The sequence below is a fragment of the Barbus barbus genome, assembly GCF_936440315.1.
Source record: "Barbus barbus genome assembly, chromosome: 33".
NCBI classification, from domain to species: domain Eukaryota; kingdom Metazoa; phylum Chordata; class Actinopteri; order Cypriniformes; family Cyprinidae; genus Barbus; species Barbus barbus.
This window is the reverse complement of record NC_136761.1, coordinates 9,796,392-9,813,239: the sequence shown is the minus strand read 5'-3', so window position 1 is coordinate 9,813,239 and position 16,848 is coordinate 9,796,392. Positions and strand designations below refer to the sequence as shown.

General features: G+C 35.9%; 1 protein-coding gene across 1 annotated transcript; it reads left to right on the top strand.

The window, feature by feature from the left end:
- The first annotated feature begins 1,276 nt into the window (after window positions 1–1,276).
- LOC306853197 (glycerophosphocholine cholinephosphodiesterase ENPP6-like) lies at window positions 1,277–15,760 on the top strand. The gene is made up of 8 exons (XM_079390425.1): window positions 1,277–1,658; window positions 5,618–5,797; window positions 7,025–7,136; window positions 7,982–8,123; window positions 8,231–8,410; window positions 9,624–9,761; window positions 10,265–10,388; window positions 14,942–15,760. Exons 1-8 carry the CDS (start codon window positions 1,424–1,426, stop codon window positions 15,142–15,144), a joined length of 1,314 nt encoding a protein of 437 aa, XP_079246551.1. The 5' UTR covers window positions 1,277–1,423; the 3' UTR covers window positions 15,145–15,760.
- Window positions 15,761–16,848: the final 1,088 nt, after the last annotated feature.

Below are 16,848 nucleotides of genomic sequence, written 5' to 3'. Positions count from 1 at the left end.
TTTCTCTCAAAGTCAGCTCCCTCATCTTCATCCTGGTTTGTGTGTGTCATCATCGAATGCAAGATTCAGAATGCAGAAGTAATGGATATAACTGATACGACACATTCCCTGCTTTAAATATCTGAATAATTAATGCAACAGGACACAGCTGATCACTTAGAAAGACCTGAGAGGCAACTGTTCCAATACTTATGCTCACATCAGATAGAGGGATGAAACTTTAAAAGTGCTGATCTTCTTAGCTGGTAAAACATCTATGTGTTGAATCACCCAATAATAAAATGTGACATTCTGTAGTTTTGTCTCATATTCATCTTTTAATCATATTTGTAAATATCTTGACTCCACAGCCAACAGAGCAATTTTGACTTTACTGCTCCAATACTTTGGAGGGCACTATATATATATATATATATATATAGGCCTCTCTCCCTCTCTCTCTCTCTATATATATATCCTTTATGGAAGTGAATGAAGATAAACTAATTTAGCTTGTTGTTCGTAATGGAGGGGTTAAGTAGTTAAGTATTCGCCAAACTAACTTAAACTGAGTTAAACACAATCGTCGGATATTATAAGTAACCAGAATTGTGAATTGTGGAATTAAATAAGCTAAACATTCCCAACAAATCTGGTAAGAGATTTTGTAAACAACGGAGGTTATTGAGATCCCTGCTGAAAAAACAAACAAACAAATAAATAAATATACAATAGAAACCAGCACAGAATTTGTAATTGTTTTACTGGTTATAAAGGTGACTGTACTGGTTTTAATGGAAACTTAATTCCTGTGGGTCTCTATATTGGTCATTTGTCGCCCTCTGTTGGTGGCTTGTTAAAACCACTAAATCCTAATGGAATATGTCCCAAAACACACTACCATTTTTAATGGTTTTAATGGTTAATAGTTGATGGTTTGATGGAATTACAATCACAGAATTTCTGTGAAGGCTTCTGTTGTTCTGTTTTTGTTGTTGTTTTTTCAGCAGGGATGTTGTCAATGGTTCTGTGGTGCCACATTAAAAATTGTTGTTCACATTGATATAAATGAAAATATTTTTGTAAATTCAAAATTTCAAAATAGCTATTAACAATATATACACACATTTACCAGACGCTTTTATCCAAAGCGACTTGCATGTTACAGTTTTTACATTTTATCAGCTCTTGCTTTCCCTGGGAATCGAACCCATGATCTTGGCGTTGCTAGCACCATGCTCCACTATTTGAGCTACAGGAAAGTTAGTATATATATATACAATAAAAACACTTTTAAAGAGGAGAACGGCTTCTTTTGCCCCCACATGTTTCTCAGAATGCTGTCTGTGTCCCTGCAGTGGTAGTGGACTGCCCCGCTCACGCCCCAGTTTTTCCCGAATCTCTCCATCAGTCAGTTCAGTTCTGCTCTCAGTAACGGGGCATCATGACTCCAGCCGCGCTGAACATCCTCACCGTTATTATACTCCTTCTGTCCCGATGCTGCGACGCAAACCGCAAACTCCTGGTGTTTCTGATCGATGGCTTCCGTTATGATTACATGGACGATTTACAAAACTTGGCCGGATTTAGAGAAATCGTGGAAAACGGTGTTAAAGTGGATTACCTGACTCCAGATTTCCCCAGTCTGTCCTATCCCAACTATTACTCTCTAATGACAGGTCAGTTTTTACCAATCATGACTACTCAAGACTTTTTAATATCCTATTTATATGCAATCTTAGCTGCAAGTTTATTTACTTTGAAGCCACTCCCTGTGTTGTCACTGATTTTCTCTGTTATGATATAGCAATCTAAAATGTAAGATGATCTCCTGGAGCTCTAAATGATTTCCATATGCATTTGAAGATTACACATACAAACATAATCTTTTTTTTTGGTACAGTTTAATAGGGCTTTACCACATAATGCACATGTGTGACATTGTTGCACATTTATATACAAAAACAGTTCACAAAGAGTATAAAGGTCATTAAAAGTACTCTTACTGTAGAACAATAGAGATCTGTTGGATCTGAGATCTGCTCGTTCATTATTGTTTGAATAGGGCCATTGATCACAGGGGCCAGGCACAAATGATGAGTCCTTTATCCACAATGACAACAGAAAAACAGCTCGCTCTCATTTAGATTATTTGTAGAGACATACATAATATAATCATTTTATTTTATAGGTGTCCATTATGCACTATTTCTGTTTTTGATTAAATCAAAACTAAATATTTAAAATATTATCAAGATTCATATTGAATGATTATTATTTGTAGAGACATTTAGTTTATTTTATTAAATATTTTATAAAAATTGCACAAGTATTTCTGATCATGTCCACTCAGGTGACTCAGTGAAAGTGTTGCTGAATCACATGGTGATACAGTGTGTGTTGTCTGTATGCTGGACTTCAGTAACAAAGGCCATGCAGCACTGAGGCGCTTTGACTCGACGTCCACCAATCACAGCAGCTCAGAGCCAATGATTTACCCCTCTGCTGATGGCAGTTGTTTTGTTTGGGCACATTCCCCTCTCCACAAAGCTTCAGAAGTCACCTGGGCTGGAGCTTTGACAAAGAAATCAAACAATGAGAGCAAAGCTGGGACATCGTGAGGAACATCCATAGTGCAAACTGTCTTAGAATAACTGTTATTAATATCATTAAACAAACTTTATATAATACTTAAATGCATTTAGCTTTCCTTTATTATTAATAATTATTTAACAAGAATGCATTCAATTCATCAAAAGTGACAGTAAAACGTGTATAATGTTACTCAGATTTTCTACAAAAATATTAAAAAACAGAAAAGCATGTCTAACAATATGAAATATTACTTGAGCATCAGATCAGCATGTTAGAATCATTTTTGAAGGATCATGTAACACTGAAGACTGGCGTAACGATGCTAGAATTCAGCTTTGCTTCATTTTAAAATATATTCAAATACAAAACAGTTCTTTTGAATTGTAATATTCATATATGCAACATATGCAAATATTACATAAATGCAGCCTTCTGAAATGCTTCATAATTCATATTTAAGTATGCATGAACTACCTGAGCTGAATCTGTTGAGCATCTTATAATATTTGTGATTTGTTAATGAACGTTATACTATAAAGTAGTTCTTAGGGCTGTACTCTTAAAAATAAAGGTGCTTCAAAAGGTTCTTCACAGCGATGCCATAGAAGAACCATTTTTGGTTCCACAAAGAACCGTTCAGTCAAAGGTTCTTTAAAGAACCATCTCTTTCGTACCATTTTATAATGAATAATGAATAAATTAATAAGAACCTTCTTTCGCCACAAAAAACTTTTGTGAAATAGAAAAGTTCTTCAGATGTTAAAGGTTCTTTATGGAACCAATTAGACAAAAAGGTTCTTCTATGGCATCGTGAAGCACCTTTATTTTTAAGAATGTAGCATGCAGGGACGGCCAAAGGTTCTTGACATGCTAAATGTTTTATAGCAGGTCTTGTTTTGTTAAAGGAGGGCGTTTGTTTGTGTAATGTTTGCATTTCTTGGACGTGCTGACCCTGCTCTTTGTACTGTGCACAGTCAGCGGTTTAAATTTAAGACTTCAGTTTAAAATTACACCTAAACATTTGTTAGTCTTGTCCAAGCAGTCAAGGATCATTACCATCAATATCCCAAAACTAAACTGAAATTAAATTAGAAATTAAAATTTGCATGGGCGAGTACGTTAAAATGAATTGTGCTTGCCCATGCAAAACTCGTCACTGCTATAGAGTAGGTGCTCTGGGTGGTTGCCAAGGCCTTGCGGTTGATATTGTGTTTCTGTGATCACTAAATTTCATCTCTTTTTTAATGTGTGTTTATCAATTTTTTGGGGGCTTTACAACATCCCTTAGAACAGTCATATCACACTTCTCCTTAAAAGAATAGTTCACCAAAAAAAAAAAATTTTCTTACAGTTTGCTCACCATCAGAATTTGTTTCTTCATCAGAACACATTTGGAGATATGTATTACTGCATAACTTGCTCACCAATGGATCCTCTGCAGTGAATGGGTGCCGTCAGAATGAGAGTCCAAACAGCTGATAAAAACATCACATTAGTCCACAAGCAATCCACACGACTTCTGTCCATCAATTAATATCTTGTGAAGTAAAATGTTGCATGTTTGTAAGAAACAAATGCACCATTAAGGCATTTAAACTTTATATCCATACTCCATAGTCCCTAATCCATAATAACATTGCCTTCTCCAGTAGTAATAAAGTCCATCTGTTTTTATCAGCTGTTTGGACTCTCATTCGGACGGCACCCATTCACAGCAGAGGATCCAATGGTGAGCAAGTGATGTAATGTTAAATTTCTCAAAATCTGTTCCCCTGGCCATAAAGACAGAAACTCATACATCTTAGATAGCCTGAGGGTGAATATATTCTCAACAAATTTTCACTTTTTGGGTGAACAATTCCTTGATTTGAGGAATCATTCATCCCTTTTGCATAAACGGTGCAGAATGTGTTACACACTCAAATTGAATACTAAGGGCCAGTTTTACTAACAGCAGGTTTTACTAAAGACTCACAGATAAGAATTAGCGCTGAAAAGGCGTGGACACAGTTATTTTTGCGCCTGACTTTATTGAATATGCATTTGTAGGAGTTTCCCTTTCAGATGCAAAAGTTATGGGAGGAGAGTAGGCTATTCAAATGAATCATTTGCGCCATCATTTAACGCCCCAAAAAAGCAAGTCTTAAACAATTTTGCGCTTGAAATGGCTGCAGTTATTGTTTTTAGGAGGTGGTAGAAGGGAGAGGATTTTTTCCACACATATTAATTTATTTTTAATGCCAGAAGAACACATTATCTCTCGCTAATTTGCCCTGCTTAGTAAAACTGGCCCTAAAAAGTAGAAAATATTTTCAACATTGTTAATAATGAGCAATGTCTTTTGAGCAGCAAATCAGCATATTAGAATGATTTCTAAAGGATCTTGTGATGTTGACATAACATCTGCTTCCTCAATAAAAGCATTAGATATTCCAAAACATTAAGACCTGCTTGAGTCCCAACATATTCACATATTTGAAAGATGATGTCTGATGAGACAATATTTTTAGCTGTTGTTGGAAGAAATGAATCTTCTGCTGGGAATACAGCTCATTCCAACTCCAACATCATCAGAAAAATCTGAGCAAACAGCTATGGGATTCCATGTTTTCTGTGTGAGACAAAGATCTTTACTTGTTTCCCGGTGTCAGACACTCACAGAGACACTCATTTTGCTGTGACAGCTTGTTGGGAACATTGTATTGATATTTCTTAAACACTCTTTGTTATTAATATCACGTTGAACACATAGAAAGTGTTTTTTCTAATGCTTTATTTGAACTATTCTTTGTTGTGTGCCTTCATCTCCATAAAGCTTGAATTACATGAGTGTACAAATGATCCATTATTGTTGCTGGGTATCCAAAGATACTGAAACATATCTGAAAGCTCTGTAGAGTCTCCAGAGCTCTAAAAGAGCAACATATGAGCAATGCAATTAAATGAATGAAGCTCTTTAATCAAATTAACCTCTGAGGCGTGCTGATTGAAATCCACCCTCATGTCTGTAAATATTCATTCTGCACTCCTCTAATTGTTTCAGGACGCCACTGCGAGGTGCACCAGATGACTGGAAATTACATGTGGGATAAAGACTCTATGAAAGAGTTCCTGATTGGAACTAATTCAGACAGCCATCTGCCCATGTGGTGGGACGGATCAGAGCCACTGTGGGTCACCATGCAGAAACTAGGGAAGAGAGTCTACATGTACTACTGGCCAGGTTAGTGGACGTCTGTACTGGTTTGTTATAAACAGTATAATGTGGGACTTGAACCTCATAAAACAAGAATATGTTTTGTAATATTCATAAATGGGGTGCTTAAACTTTAGAAAATGTTGTTTGTCAGCTTCAGAGTATATATTATAGCTAATATAAAGTATATACTTTTTAATTTTAATGTATACAAGCAATATCACACGAGTAGCAGTGCGATATGTATATTTGTCAGGATTCTCTGGGATAAAGGACTCAAATGTAGAAATGTGACTCAAACAAATGTATTGAGTAGTAGCAGAGGATCAGAGTCCTGGCAAAAATCAAAGTCCAGACAGGTGACCACACCACACAGGTGTAAACAGCTCACATCAAGGCAGGCAGGATCAAGCTGGTGTCAGAATCCAGGCTGGCAGCCACTATACACAACTAGGAACAGTCCAGAACAGGCAGAGATAAGATTCCAGGTAGACAGTCACTCCAAACAGGTTACAGCAGCTCACTCAGACATAAACCGGTTGAGCTCAAAATCCATAAGCCGCTGGCCAGAGATCGTGGAGATAACAGGCATCAGAAAACAGAACAACAAAACTAACAACTGACTGGGACAACTGAAAAAAAGTAAAGTCAGAATGACAAAACACACAGGCAATGAAAAAGACAAGTTGAGAAACAGCTGTGAACAAAAACACGTGCAGGAGAAGTATGGCGTAGGAACGTAGGAGGTGAGGCTGCTCTCGGCGGGTTCATGAGGACTGAACGACCCCAACGCCATGGAGCTCACGACTCTGAAAATGTTGAAGCCAATTTATTAACAAAACGTCTAAACAACTACATTCTCGCCAATGTAGAAACAATTAAAACAACATTCCGTGACATAAAAACTATACTATTTATAAAATTGTCATGGATTTGGACATCCGCCATGACACTGCAAGCGAAGTAATACAAACATTGAAAGGATTGTCATTCTGTTATCACTAGAATATTGCACCCCTTTTAGCCAATCAGATTTGAGGACCAGAAAGAACTGCTGTGTAAATAAATATATATGAGGTTTTCATCCAATGTCTAAATACCCGGATTTATATAGTTTTGGGTCCAAATGCTTGTAGAAATTGTGAAAATAAGAGATGATGGAAGTTGCTTGCTGTAGTGTTGTAGAAAGGGATCTCATGATGTCATATAAATGCAGGTCACATGGTCTAAACAAGTGTGTTTCTGTCCATTTAGGTTGTGAAGTGACGATTCTTGGAGTCAGACCTACATTCTGTGAAGAATATGTGTACAACCCTTCAGAGAAGAACCTGATCGACTCCATAGAGAGCGCTCTAAATATGTTAAAGTAAGACCAAAAACCCAAGAAATCATTAACACAGATGATGTTGTTGGTTTTTCTGCCTAGATGAAGCCAGGCATGCTAGCCAAAAGCTGAAATGTGTCATGTTAGCTGAAAAGAAAAGAGGGAGTAAGTTATTACATTCTGATGAAAGATTATATAGGCAAAAAAGATTTTATTTGGAATAACATGCATTAATCAGTTATTCACAATAAGATCAAGAACATACAGTAGAAAGTTAAACAGGCAACCACTACCCTACAGCTTCCAGCAGAAAACACACCTATGAATTCTCTGCGGTGAATGGGTGCCGTCAGTATGAGAGTCCGAACAGCTGATAAAAACAGTAACCCACACCACTCCATCAATTAACGTCTTGTGAAGTGAGAAGCTGTGTTTGTAAGAAACAAACCCATTATTAAGGTGTTTAAACTGTCTGTAATCCATAATAATGCTTCTTCCAATGAAAAGTCTCTCCACTGTTGTCCTCTCACATCAAAATGAAGTGATTTATTTGTTTAGAACTGTTTTTGCTGTAAACAGTGTTTGATCTGTGCATATTTCTCTCTTGATTCAGTGAAGATGACATTTTTTACTGGAGAAAGCAATAATATGGAAACATCTTAATGATGGATTTGCTTCTTACAAACACATATTTTTACGTCACAAGATGGATAGACTGGAGTCGTGCGGATTACTTGTGGATTATTGTGTTGTTTTTATCAGCTGTTTGAAAACTCATTCTGACGGCACCCATTCACTACAGAAGATCCATTGGTGAGCAAGTGATGTAATGCTACATTTCTCCTAATCTGAAAAAATAAATAAATTGAATGATATGTTTCAAACAGAAGCGATGAAGCAGACATGGCTGGTATTTATTATGAGAAGATTGATGTGGAAGGACATCACTTTGGGCCACATTCTCCAGAAATACAGCATGCCATTCGTTCACTGGACCAGGCTTTCCAGACCCTCAACCAGAAAATCGAGGTATTTTTACATGGGTGAAAGAAAGAGAGAAAGAACAGTACTTGCTGTCTGTTCTATACCTGGTCATCTAAAACATATACCGGTAATTTATTTATTTATTTTGTCAGGAGAAGAATATGAGAGATGATATAAACGTGGTCCTGTTCTCTGATCACGGCATGACGGACCTCCAGTGGATGGAGAAAGTCATTGAACTGGACAACTACATTGACATGACGCACATCATTAAACTGATGGACAGGGGGCCGGTGGTCAGTCTGTGGCCCAAACAGGACAAGTTTGAAGAGGTAAGCTCAGCCTGTCTCTGTTCTCTTTCCATCTGCATGTTTTCCATGAGACTCGTGTTTACAGCAAGGGCACAGCTCCAAAAACAACTCTTTCTTATTTTCCATCTGCTATTTTGAGGGAAAAATACACTTAGCATCAGAATTTGTCGATGTGAAAAGGCAGTGGTGTACTTTGACCTGCTGTCGGCACCATTTAGATTTAAACTTTAACTTGAGTGATATTTCAGTATGATGTACTGGCCTCTCTGTGTGTGTGTGTGTGCATATTTATGTGGTTTATGAGGACACAAATTTGTATAATGACATGGGTATGACAGAGGTATTACAATATGAAGGTGGTTTATGAGGACACTGCCTATGTCCCCGTAATTCAAAAGGCTTAAAAAACATACTACATGGTGTTTTTTTGAAAATCTAAAAATGCACAAAGTCTCCTGTGAGGGCTACGTTTTTATCATATAAAAGGGCTACGTTTTTGTTCAGTATAAAAACCATTACGCCTATGGAGAGTCCCCATAAACCACAAAAACCAACATGTGTGTGTGTGTGTGTTTGGGTGTGTGTGTGTGTGTGAGTGAGTGTGTGTGTGTTTTGTATATATAGCATTTTGACATTATTTTTCATGAAAACAAATTTTTCACAAATCTAACAAATAGTGTTTTCTCATTACTGTACTGTGGAAAGAAAGATAATTTATTTAAATAATAAACTATTTATTTGGTGGTACATGGTTTGTTGAACTGCATTAAATGTATAAAATAAAATTATAATATAATGAAATTATATTATAATATAATATAACTTCATTATATTATTTAATTAATATTATTATATTATATTATTTAATTAATATAATATTAATTAATTAATTAATATTATTATATTATTTAATTAATATAATATTATTATCATTAATATTATTTAAATAATAATAAAATAAAATTATAATATAACAAAATTATATTATAATAAAACGTAGGTGAAAAAGAGGTACTGAAAACATTTTACTGAAAAAATATTTTCTTTTGAATAACATGCACAAATGAATTAATTTATAAAATAATAACAATACAATTATACAATTAATTAATAATGGGAAATACAAAAATTTAAACAGAAGTTTAATGCCTTGTTTTTTCTTTAGGTTTTGGGATGAAATGTGAACTTCATTTGCTTAAACTTAAAATTGTATGTGTTGTATATGTTGATTCAGATATATCAAAACCTGAGCAAAGTGGACAACATGAATGTTTATAAGAAACAAGAGATCCCAGAACGCTTTCATTACAAGAACGGAAGGTTCGTCTCGACGCTGACGCTTGTTGCAGAGCCTGGATGGTTTATCACAGAGGTTAGTGAGGTTATTCTCTACACAATCTGTCCTGCATGTCCACATGGCTGTTTATGGGGTTGTTTTATGATCATAACAATCTAACCAAATCTAGATCTAGATATAGATGCAATAGTTTTATTTATTTATTTAGTGTCTACCTGTCCTTATCTGCACTATTGAAACTTATAGTTGAGTATCATAGAGCAACTTTCACCATTCGTCCTATAGCAGGGTGTGGAAATTTCCCCACATGTCCTTGTGATCCATTTAATATGTTGCTTTGTACATTCCCAATAAGAGCGCTGACAGGAATCACTTCAGTCATGATTCAGTCTTGCATATAAAGCCCAAAATCAACAGTCTTCCTCTTGTGTGCGTGCCTGATATAACACAGATTATCTCAGAGATGCGTCATTAGCTTACTACAAAAACATACTCAGAGGATAAAACACCAAGGCATCAGTCTAATTCCAACATTGCAGGCTAAATGCTAACCTCTGCACATCTGCCTGTCTTCACAGAATAAAGCCAAACTGCCCTTCTGGAAAAACGGCACAGAGGAGGCGGAGGGCTGGCAACATGGATGGCACGGTTATGATAACGAGTTTATGGACATGAGGGGCTTCTTTTTGGCACAGGGACCAGGTAAAGTTCAGCAGACCTCACCTTTACTCTGCATATTTATGTATATTTGAATATATATATATATATATATATATATATATATATATATATATATATATATATATACACAGTCATGGCTAAAAATATTGGTAAATATGATCAAAGAAGGCTGTGAAAATTAATCTTCATTCTCTATTTAAAAAATTCTCAAATTTTCAAAATCTAACCTTTCATTGGAGAATAAGAATTTAAAATGGGCGGAAATATCATTAGGAAATAAATGTTTTTCTCTAATACACATTGGCCAAAATTAACGGCACCCTTTTATTCAATACTTTTTGAAACCTCCATTTGCCAGTTTAACTGTCACGTATCCGATTCATGGTCTTCCGCACACTCACCATCAGAGGTCGCCCTTCCATCATATTGACCCTTGCACCACACTACTGTTGCTCTTCACCCACGGACTACAATTCCCATCATCCATTGCACTGACAACACACAGCTGTCACCCAGGGACGGATTATGCTGCAAGAGGTGCCCTGGGCATGGACTGATTATAGGCCCCCCTCAGTTGAAATTGCGGTCATTTTTCTTAAGTTCAAATAGCAATGGATTCTATCTACTCTGAAAATAGTATTTTTAGCGATGTGTTATGTACACTAAGTGCAAATAGCTATAGATTATATTTACACTATGTTAAAATAGCAGGATTTTCTGCTATTTATACTACTTGTTGCAAAATAGTGGCAATTATCTGCACCTCAGTATTGTATTCCATTATAAAACAGTATGCAATAATAACTCTCATACTGTATTGCGTATCTTGTCAGTGTCTGCACTTGCTTGGCCATTTTTAGTGATAAACAGGAAAGTGGGTTCAGCTGAACTGTAATAGTGATTTGTTAGACGGGTATAAAAAAGGTTATTATACCGCGGCAGCGGTCGCGGCAGCCCTCGTGTAAAGCCCTCCTAGTGTGAAGACCGAAGAGTGTAAAGACCATCGACTCTACCGTACGACTCCACCGGACAGGGACATCGGCAGAGGACATAAGTATCGACTTTTAATTATCCTACATTATTCCTACTACTTGTTTCACTTCTGTTTTAGTTTATATAATCTATTCTTACTATGTGTCCAGATCAATACTATCACTACCACTCGCAAGCCACGCATCACACACTGTAGACAGCGCAATCCTATCAACCTGCGCACTTTGCCTATGTCTGTTTATACATTACTTTCTTTTTCTATTGGTCTCTGGAATTGTCAGTCTGCTGTCAACAAAGCTGATTTCATTAATTCCATTACTAGTCATTCAAGGTTAAACCTCATGGCCCTGACAGAGACCTGGATCAAACCAGAAGACAATGTTACACCTGCAGCACTCTCCAATAATTTCTCCTTTTCCCACACCCCCCGTTTGACTGGCTCATGTAGGCATATATAATCAAAGGAAAAGGACATTATTGTGGAATTGTGAAATGCTTGTGAACTGGTTAGTGAAAGTGCATGTTTAGCTCTAAAATGTCTCAACATGGAGGATGTGTTGTTATTATAAGGAAGCTGTTGAGAGCAAATTAGGCACTCAACCTACAGAAGGAGGTCACATGTATTAATATATTGAAATTATTTTCCTACATTATGTAGGTCTATTATTTAACATATTTTATTATACATTGAATAAGCATAAAATATGTAAATATGTATTCATATTATAGTTCATTATTATAATATATTATTTTAAAATACCAATCTTACTAATAATAATAATAATTATTATTATTATTGTTATTATTATTAGCTTATTTTATTTGTTGATACAAGTTGAAAATGCTGCTGGACTTCTGAACGGCCTTTTTTCTTGGCTGGTTCCATGCTGACAATTCAAAGGAGCTCAGTCTCTGTTCCGAGGTGCTTGGCACGCGAAACCTGCGCAAGGGGTTCGAGCTATTTTTGAATCAGATTACGAAGCAGTCATGTTGTTGTACACGAAAGTGAAGCTTCGGACGTCACTGATCACGTGGTTATGGCAAAACGAATCAAGCTCCGGTGCACTGCTTCACTGCCAGATGTTTCATATTTTTGATACAAGCTTTGACGCCTCGGCGCAGAACATCACATCACTAGGATTTACCCTTGTCTCACTGTTTTGGACTCTGTGTATACCTCGTTTGGATTATTGCTCAGGTTATCAGACTACCCCTCTTCTCAAGCCCTCTGGACATTGTTCACCGATCGAGGACCCATGCATGCCCTAGGATTACTCTTGTGTCTTGTCCGTGCCGTACTCGTTTGCTGGTGTTTTGACCCTACCTGTCATTTGACTGTTTATTAATAAAAGCTTGCAAATGGATCCGCACGTCTCTCGTTTTGTCGGCTCCGTGTTCTCTAACCTCCTGATGAGGTTAGAGAACACCTGACAAGAGATCAGAGACCATTCCTCCATCCAGAATCACTCCAGACCCTTCAGATTCACAGCTCCATGTTGGTGCTTCTTCTCTTCAGTTCACCTCACTCATTTTCTACAGAGTTCAGGTCAGAGGACAGGAGCCTTAGCAGAAGCTTGGTTTTGTGCCCAGTGACCCATTTTTGTGTTGTTTTTGAGGTTTGTGTTTGGATTATTGTCCGGTTGGAAGATCCAAACATGGCCCATTATAAGATTTCTAACAGAGTCTCAGTCACTTATTGATTTTTTTATCTGTTGGTATTTGATAGAATCCATGATGCCTTGTGTCTAAACAAGATGTCCAGGACCTCCAGCAGAAATATAGGCCCACAACATCAAAAACACAGCAGTATATTTCATTGTACACATAGGGCACTTTTTATCCCTGTGTTCACCAAACCCATCTTGAGTGTTTGCTGCTAAAAAGCTCATTTTTTAGTTTCATCTGACCATAGAAGCCAGTCCCGTTCCAGTCGTGTCTGATAACTGAATATGCTGGAGTTTGTTTTTGGATGAGCTAGGAGAATTTTTTTTGGAACCCTCCCAAACAACATGTGGTGATGTAGGGGCTGTTTGACAACTTTTTTTTAAAGTTTTCTGACCCCAAGACGCAACTATTTTCTGCAATTCTCCAGCTGTGGTCCTTGGAGAGTTTTTAGCCACACAAACTCTCTTTCTCACCGTGCATTAGGATGATTTAGACACACGTCCTCTTCCAGGCAGTTTCTTAACATTTTATGTTGATTGGAAATTCTTAATTATTGCCCTGATGGTGGAAATGGGAATTTTCACTGCTCTAGCTCTTTTCTTAAAGCCACTTCACTAATTTGTGAAGCTCAATTATCTTTTGCTGCACATCAGAAATATATATTCTTTGGTTTTTGTCACTGTGATGGATGATTAAGGGAATTTGGGCTTTGGTTTCCCTCCTATTTATATTTCTGTGAAACAGGAAGCCATGACTGGATAATTTCATGTTCATAATCACCCTGGAGTGCTCAAAATTGTGAATATGAATGGGAATATACTTCAGAGATATTTTACTCATAAGAATTTCTAGGGGTGCCAATAATTGTGGCCAACGTGTATTTGAGAAAAACATTTATTTCATAATGATATTTCCCCCCATTTTAAATTCTTATTATTTAGTGAAAGGTTAGATTTTTTGTGGATTTTTCATTAAAACATCAAAAGGATTAACAATGCAGATGAATCCTCACAGACTTCTTTGATCATATTTACCAAGGGTGCCGATATTTGTGGCCATGACTGTGTATATATATATATATATATATATATATATTTTTTTTTTTTTTTTTTTTTTTTTTTTTCCTTTTTTTATTATTATTATTGTTTTTTTTATTAAATTATATATATTTAAAATCTAAGCTTTATATTTACATGTACATTTAAATTTGTAGAGTATCGTAGAATTAGTTTTGATTTATTTTAAAATAAAATTTCATATATATACAGGGGTGCATATAGGTTTTTCAGTCTGGTTGTTATGAGAGCACCTGGAGATTTGGTTTGGTGTTGTGTGCATGACCCATTAAATATAACTATATTAAATAAAAATACAATTATTTTATAGTACACTTAAAAAATACAATGCTAATATTTCCGTTATTTTTCTTTTTTCCTTTTCCTTTATTTTTCTTTTTTTTTCTTTTATTCAGCAAGGGTGCATTAAATTGGTCATAAGACATTTATAATGTTGCAAAAAAAATGTTTTTACATTTTTTACATTCACTTTACATTTTACAAATTTTACATTCATCAAAGAACATCATCATGGTTTCCAAAAAAAACAAAAAAAAACAATTTATATATATATATATATATATATATATATATATATATATATATATATATATATATATTATTTTTTTTTTGTGGAAACCATGATGATTAGACCATATATATATATATATATATATATATATATATATATATATATACATTTCCTCGTGGATATGTATATATATTTGTATGTATATATATACAGTATATATCCACGAGCTGAACCCCCCCCCACCGAAATAAAACATACTATTCAGCATTTAAATAAAACAGCTGTAAAAAAAATGGATTTGATTGTTGTTTATTTATTTGTTTCATCAGATTTCAAGACGAACTTCCGCGCCGGTCCCATCCGAACAGTAGATGTGTATAATGTTTTGTGCAAGACGCTGGGGATCGAACCCCTACCCAACAACGGCTCGTGGTCTCGTGTGGAGTGCATGATGAGGAGCTCGGCTGGCACTGTACGAGCCGCTCTGATCTACAGCTGTCTGCTGCCGCTGCTGCTGCTGCTGACGCTCTAGAGGATTCCCCCACTGCATTCACTCTGTCAGACCATATCAGACGTAAGACTGCAGGAGCGCACATATCATGATATCAAACACATATTTTATGCCTTAGGGTGTGCCACGGTGTAGGATAAATGCCAAGAAAAACATTTTTATCAGCTTTTTGCTACACTGCCTCTATTTTTGAGTTGTAAATATCATTCATTGCTGATGAAGTAGAAGAAATTATGTTGGTGTTGGATGAACCAATTTGCACATTTTCACTGAAAGATTTATATTTTAGTAAGATATGATCTTTTATTATATAATTTTCTCCATGTTCTGAAATTGTTTTCTGTTGTTTTGTAAATGGTCTTTATACATCTACTCAGTCTTGATAATACATGGGGCAGTTTTTTGATTATTGTAAAATTACTTGACTATAGTTGGCTAGTATCACAGCTCTGTCAAGATATATACTGTTTTGAATGTAAGGCATTATTTTATTATATTGTTATTATTTGTTTCATTTCTACTGTAGATTATTAACTATAGATTCTCCATCTCTTTAGTACAGGGTTTGTACTAATTGCTTTCTCAATAAAACAAATGTATTTCCTCAATAAAAGTAAGGTTGTTTGGCCTAAATATTATTTTGTAACTGCATTCAGATTTACATATTTAAATATTCAAAATAATATTGATGTTGTAATTGATGGGGGACTTTTATACTAGATGTGATTTTACAGCAGCGTTCGACAGCAGGAAACAAGTGAGCTCTTTCGCTATCTGCTGGTCTGGCTGTGAACTTCACTCATCTGACGTTTTCAATTTTATTCCACTCTATACAAAGTTCTATTTTCAACTCGTTGCTCATTTATGTTTATTTATAAGATAAATGTAATGATGGTTTAATGTCTTTTGGTGTTTTACTTCAGCAAGACCTATGTAATAATGGTTTAAAATCACGAAAAGTATTTTTAAAGACTAAACTACATGCATGAGCCAGACATAGAAATTATTTAAACTTTGATGAGTTTCATGTGATACAGTAATAAATAAATTAGACTTGTTTTCCCAGTTGACCAGGGGCCTGTTTTATAAAGCAAGGTTACCCAACAAGCCAGGTTTATTTCAGTTAGTCTAACTTATTGCCAGTTGATTTGGTTTAAAAGAAGTCAGACTGAAATAAGCCTGGCTTATTTGGTAAACTTGTTTTATGAAACAGGCCCCAGGTAAAAATGGACATTAGAGGGCGCAAAAAGACCGTTTGTTTGCAAACAAGCCATAGTGCACACACACACACATACACACATCACAAGACCTATCATATATGATAGGGATAGGTCTTGTGATGTATGTTTGTGTGTGTGTGTGTGTGTGTGTGTGTGTGTAAGACCTATATATGATAGGTCTTACATTTTCTAGACTCGCATTCATTATTCCCTATTTTCCCAACAAAAGAAGCAACCGGACCCACAAAGTATGTTGTAACCAGTCTGGATCGTGGATTTTCACTGTTGTTTTTGTCCCATTGTGTGTGATTTATGGCCTACTCGAGGCTCCATAGTCTACTACGGCAAAGACTTGTCTTATGAATATTAATCAGATAATGCTGACGTTGCTTGGTAACCTTCCGCCAGCTTCCAGTCAAGTAATTATTAATTATTCATGAGGCAAATCTCATTCGCTCATTCGCTAACCGACTATCGCCTACGCACCAACGTCTGCTTTGCGACC

Coding starts and splice junctions, on each gene's coding strand:
- LOC306853197 (XM_079390425.1), top strand. CDS start 1,424: ATGACTCCAGCCGCGCTGAACATCCTCACCGTTATTATACTCCTTCTG. Junction 8,411..9,623: donor AACAGGACAAGTTTGAAGAG/GTAAGCTCAGCC, acceptor ATGTTGATTCAG/ATATATCAAAACCTGAGCAA. Junction 10,389..14,941: donor CTTTTTGGCACAGGGACCAG/GTAAAGTTCAGC, acceptor TTGTTTCATCAG/ATTTCAAGACGAACTTCCGC.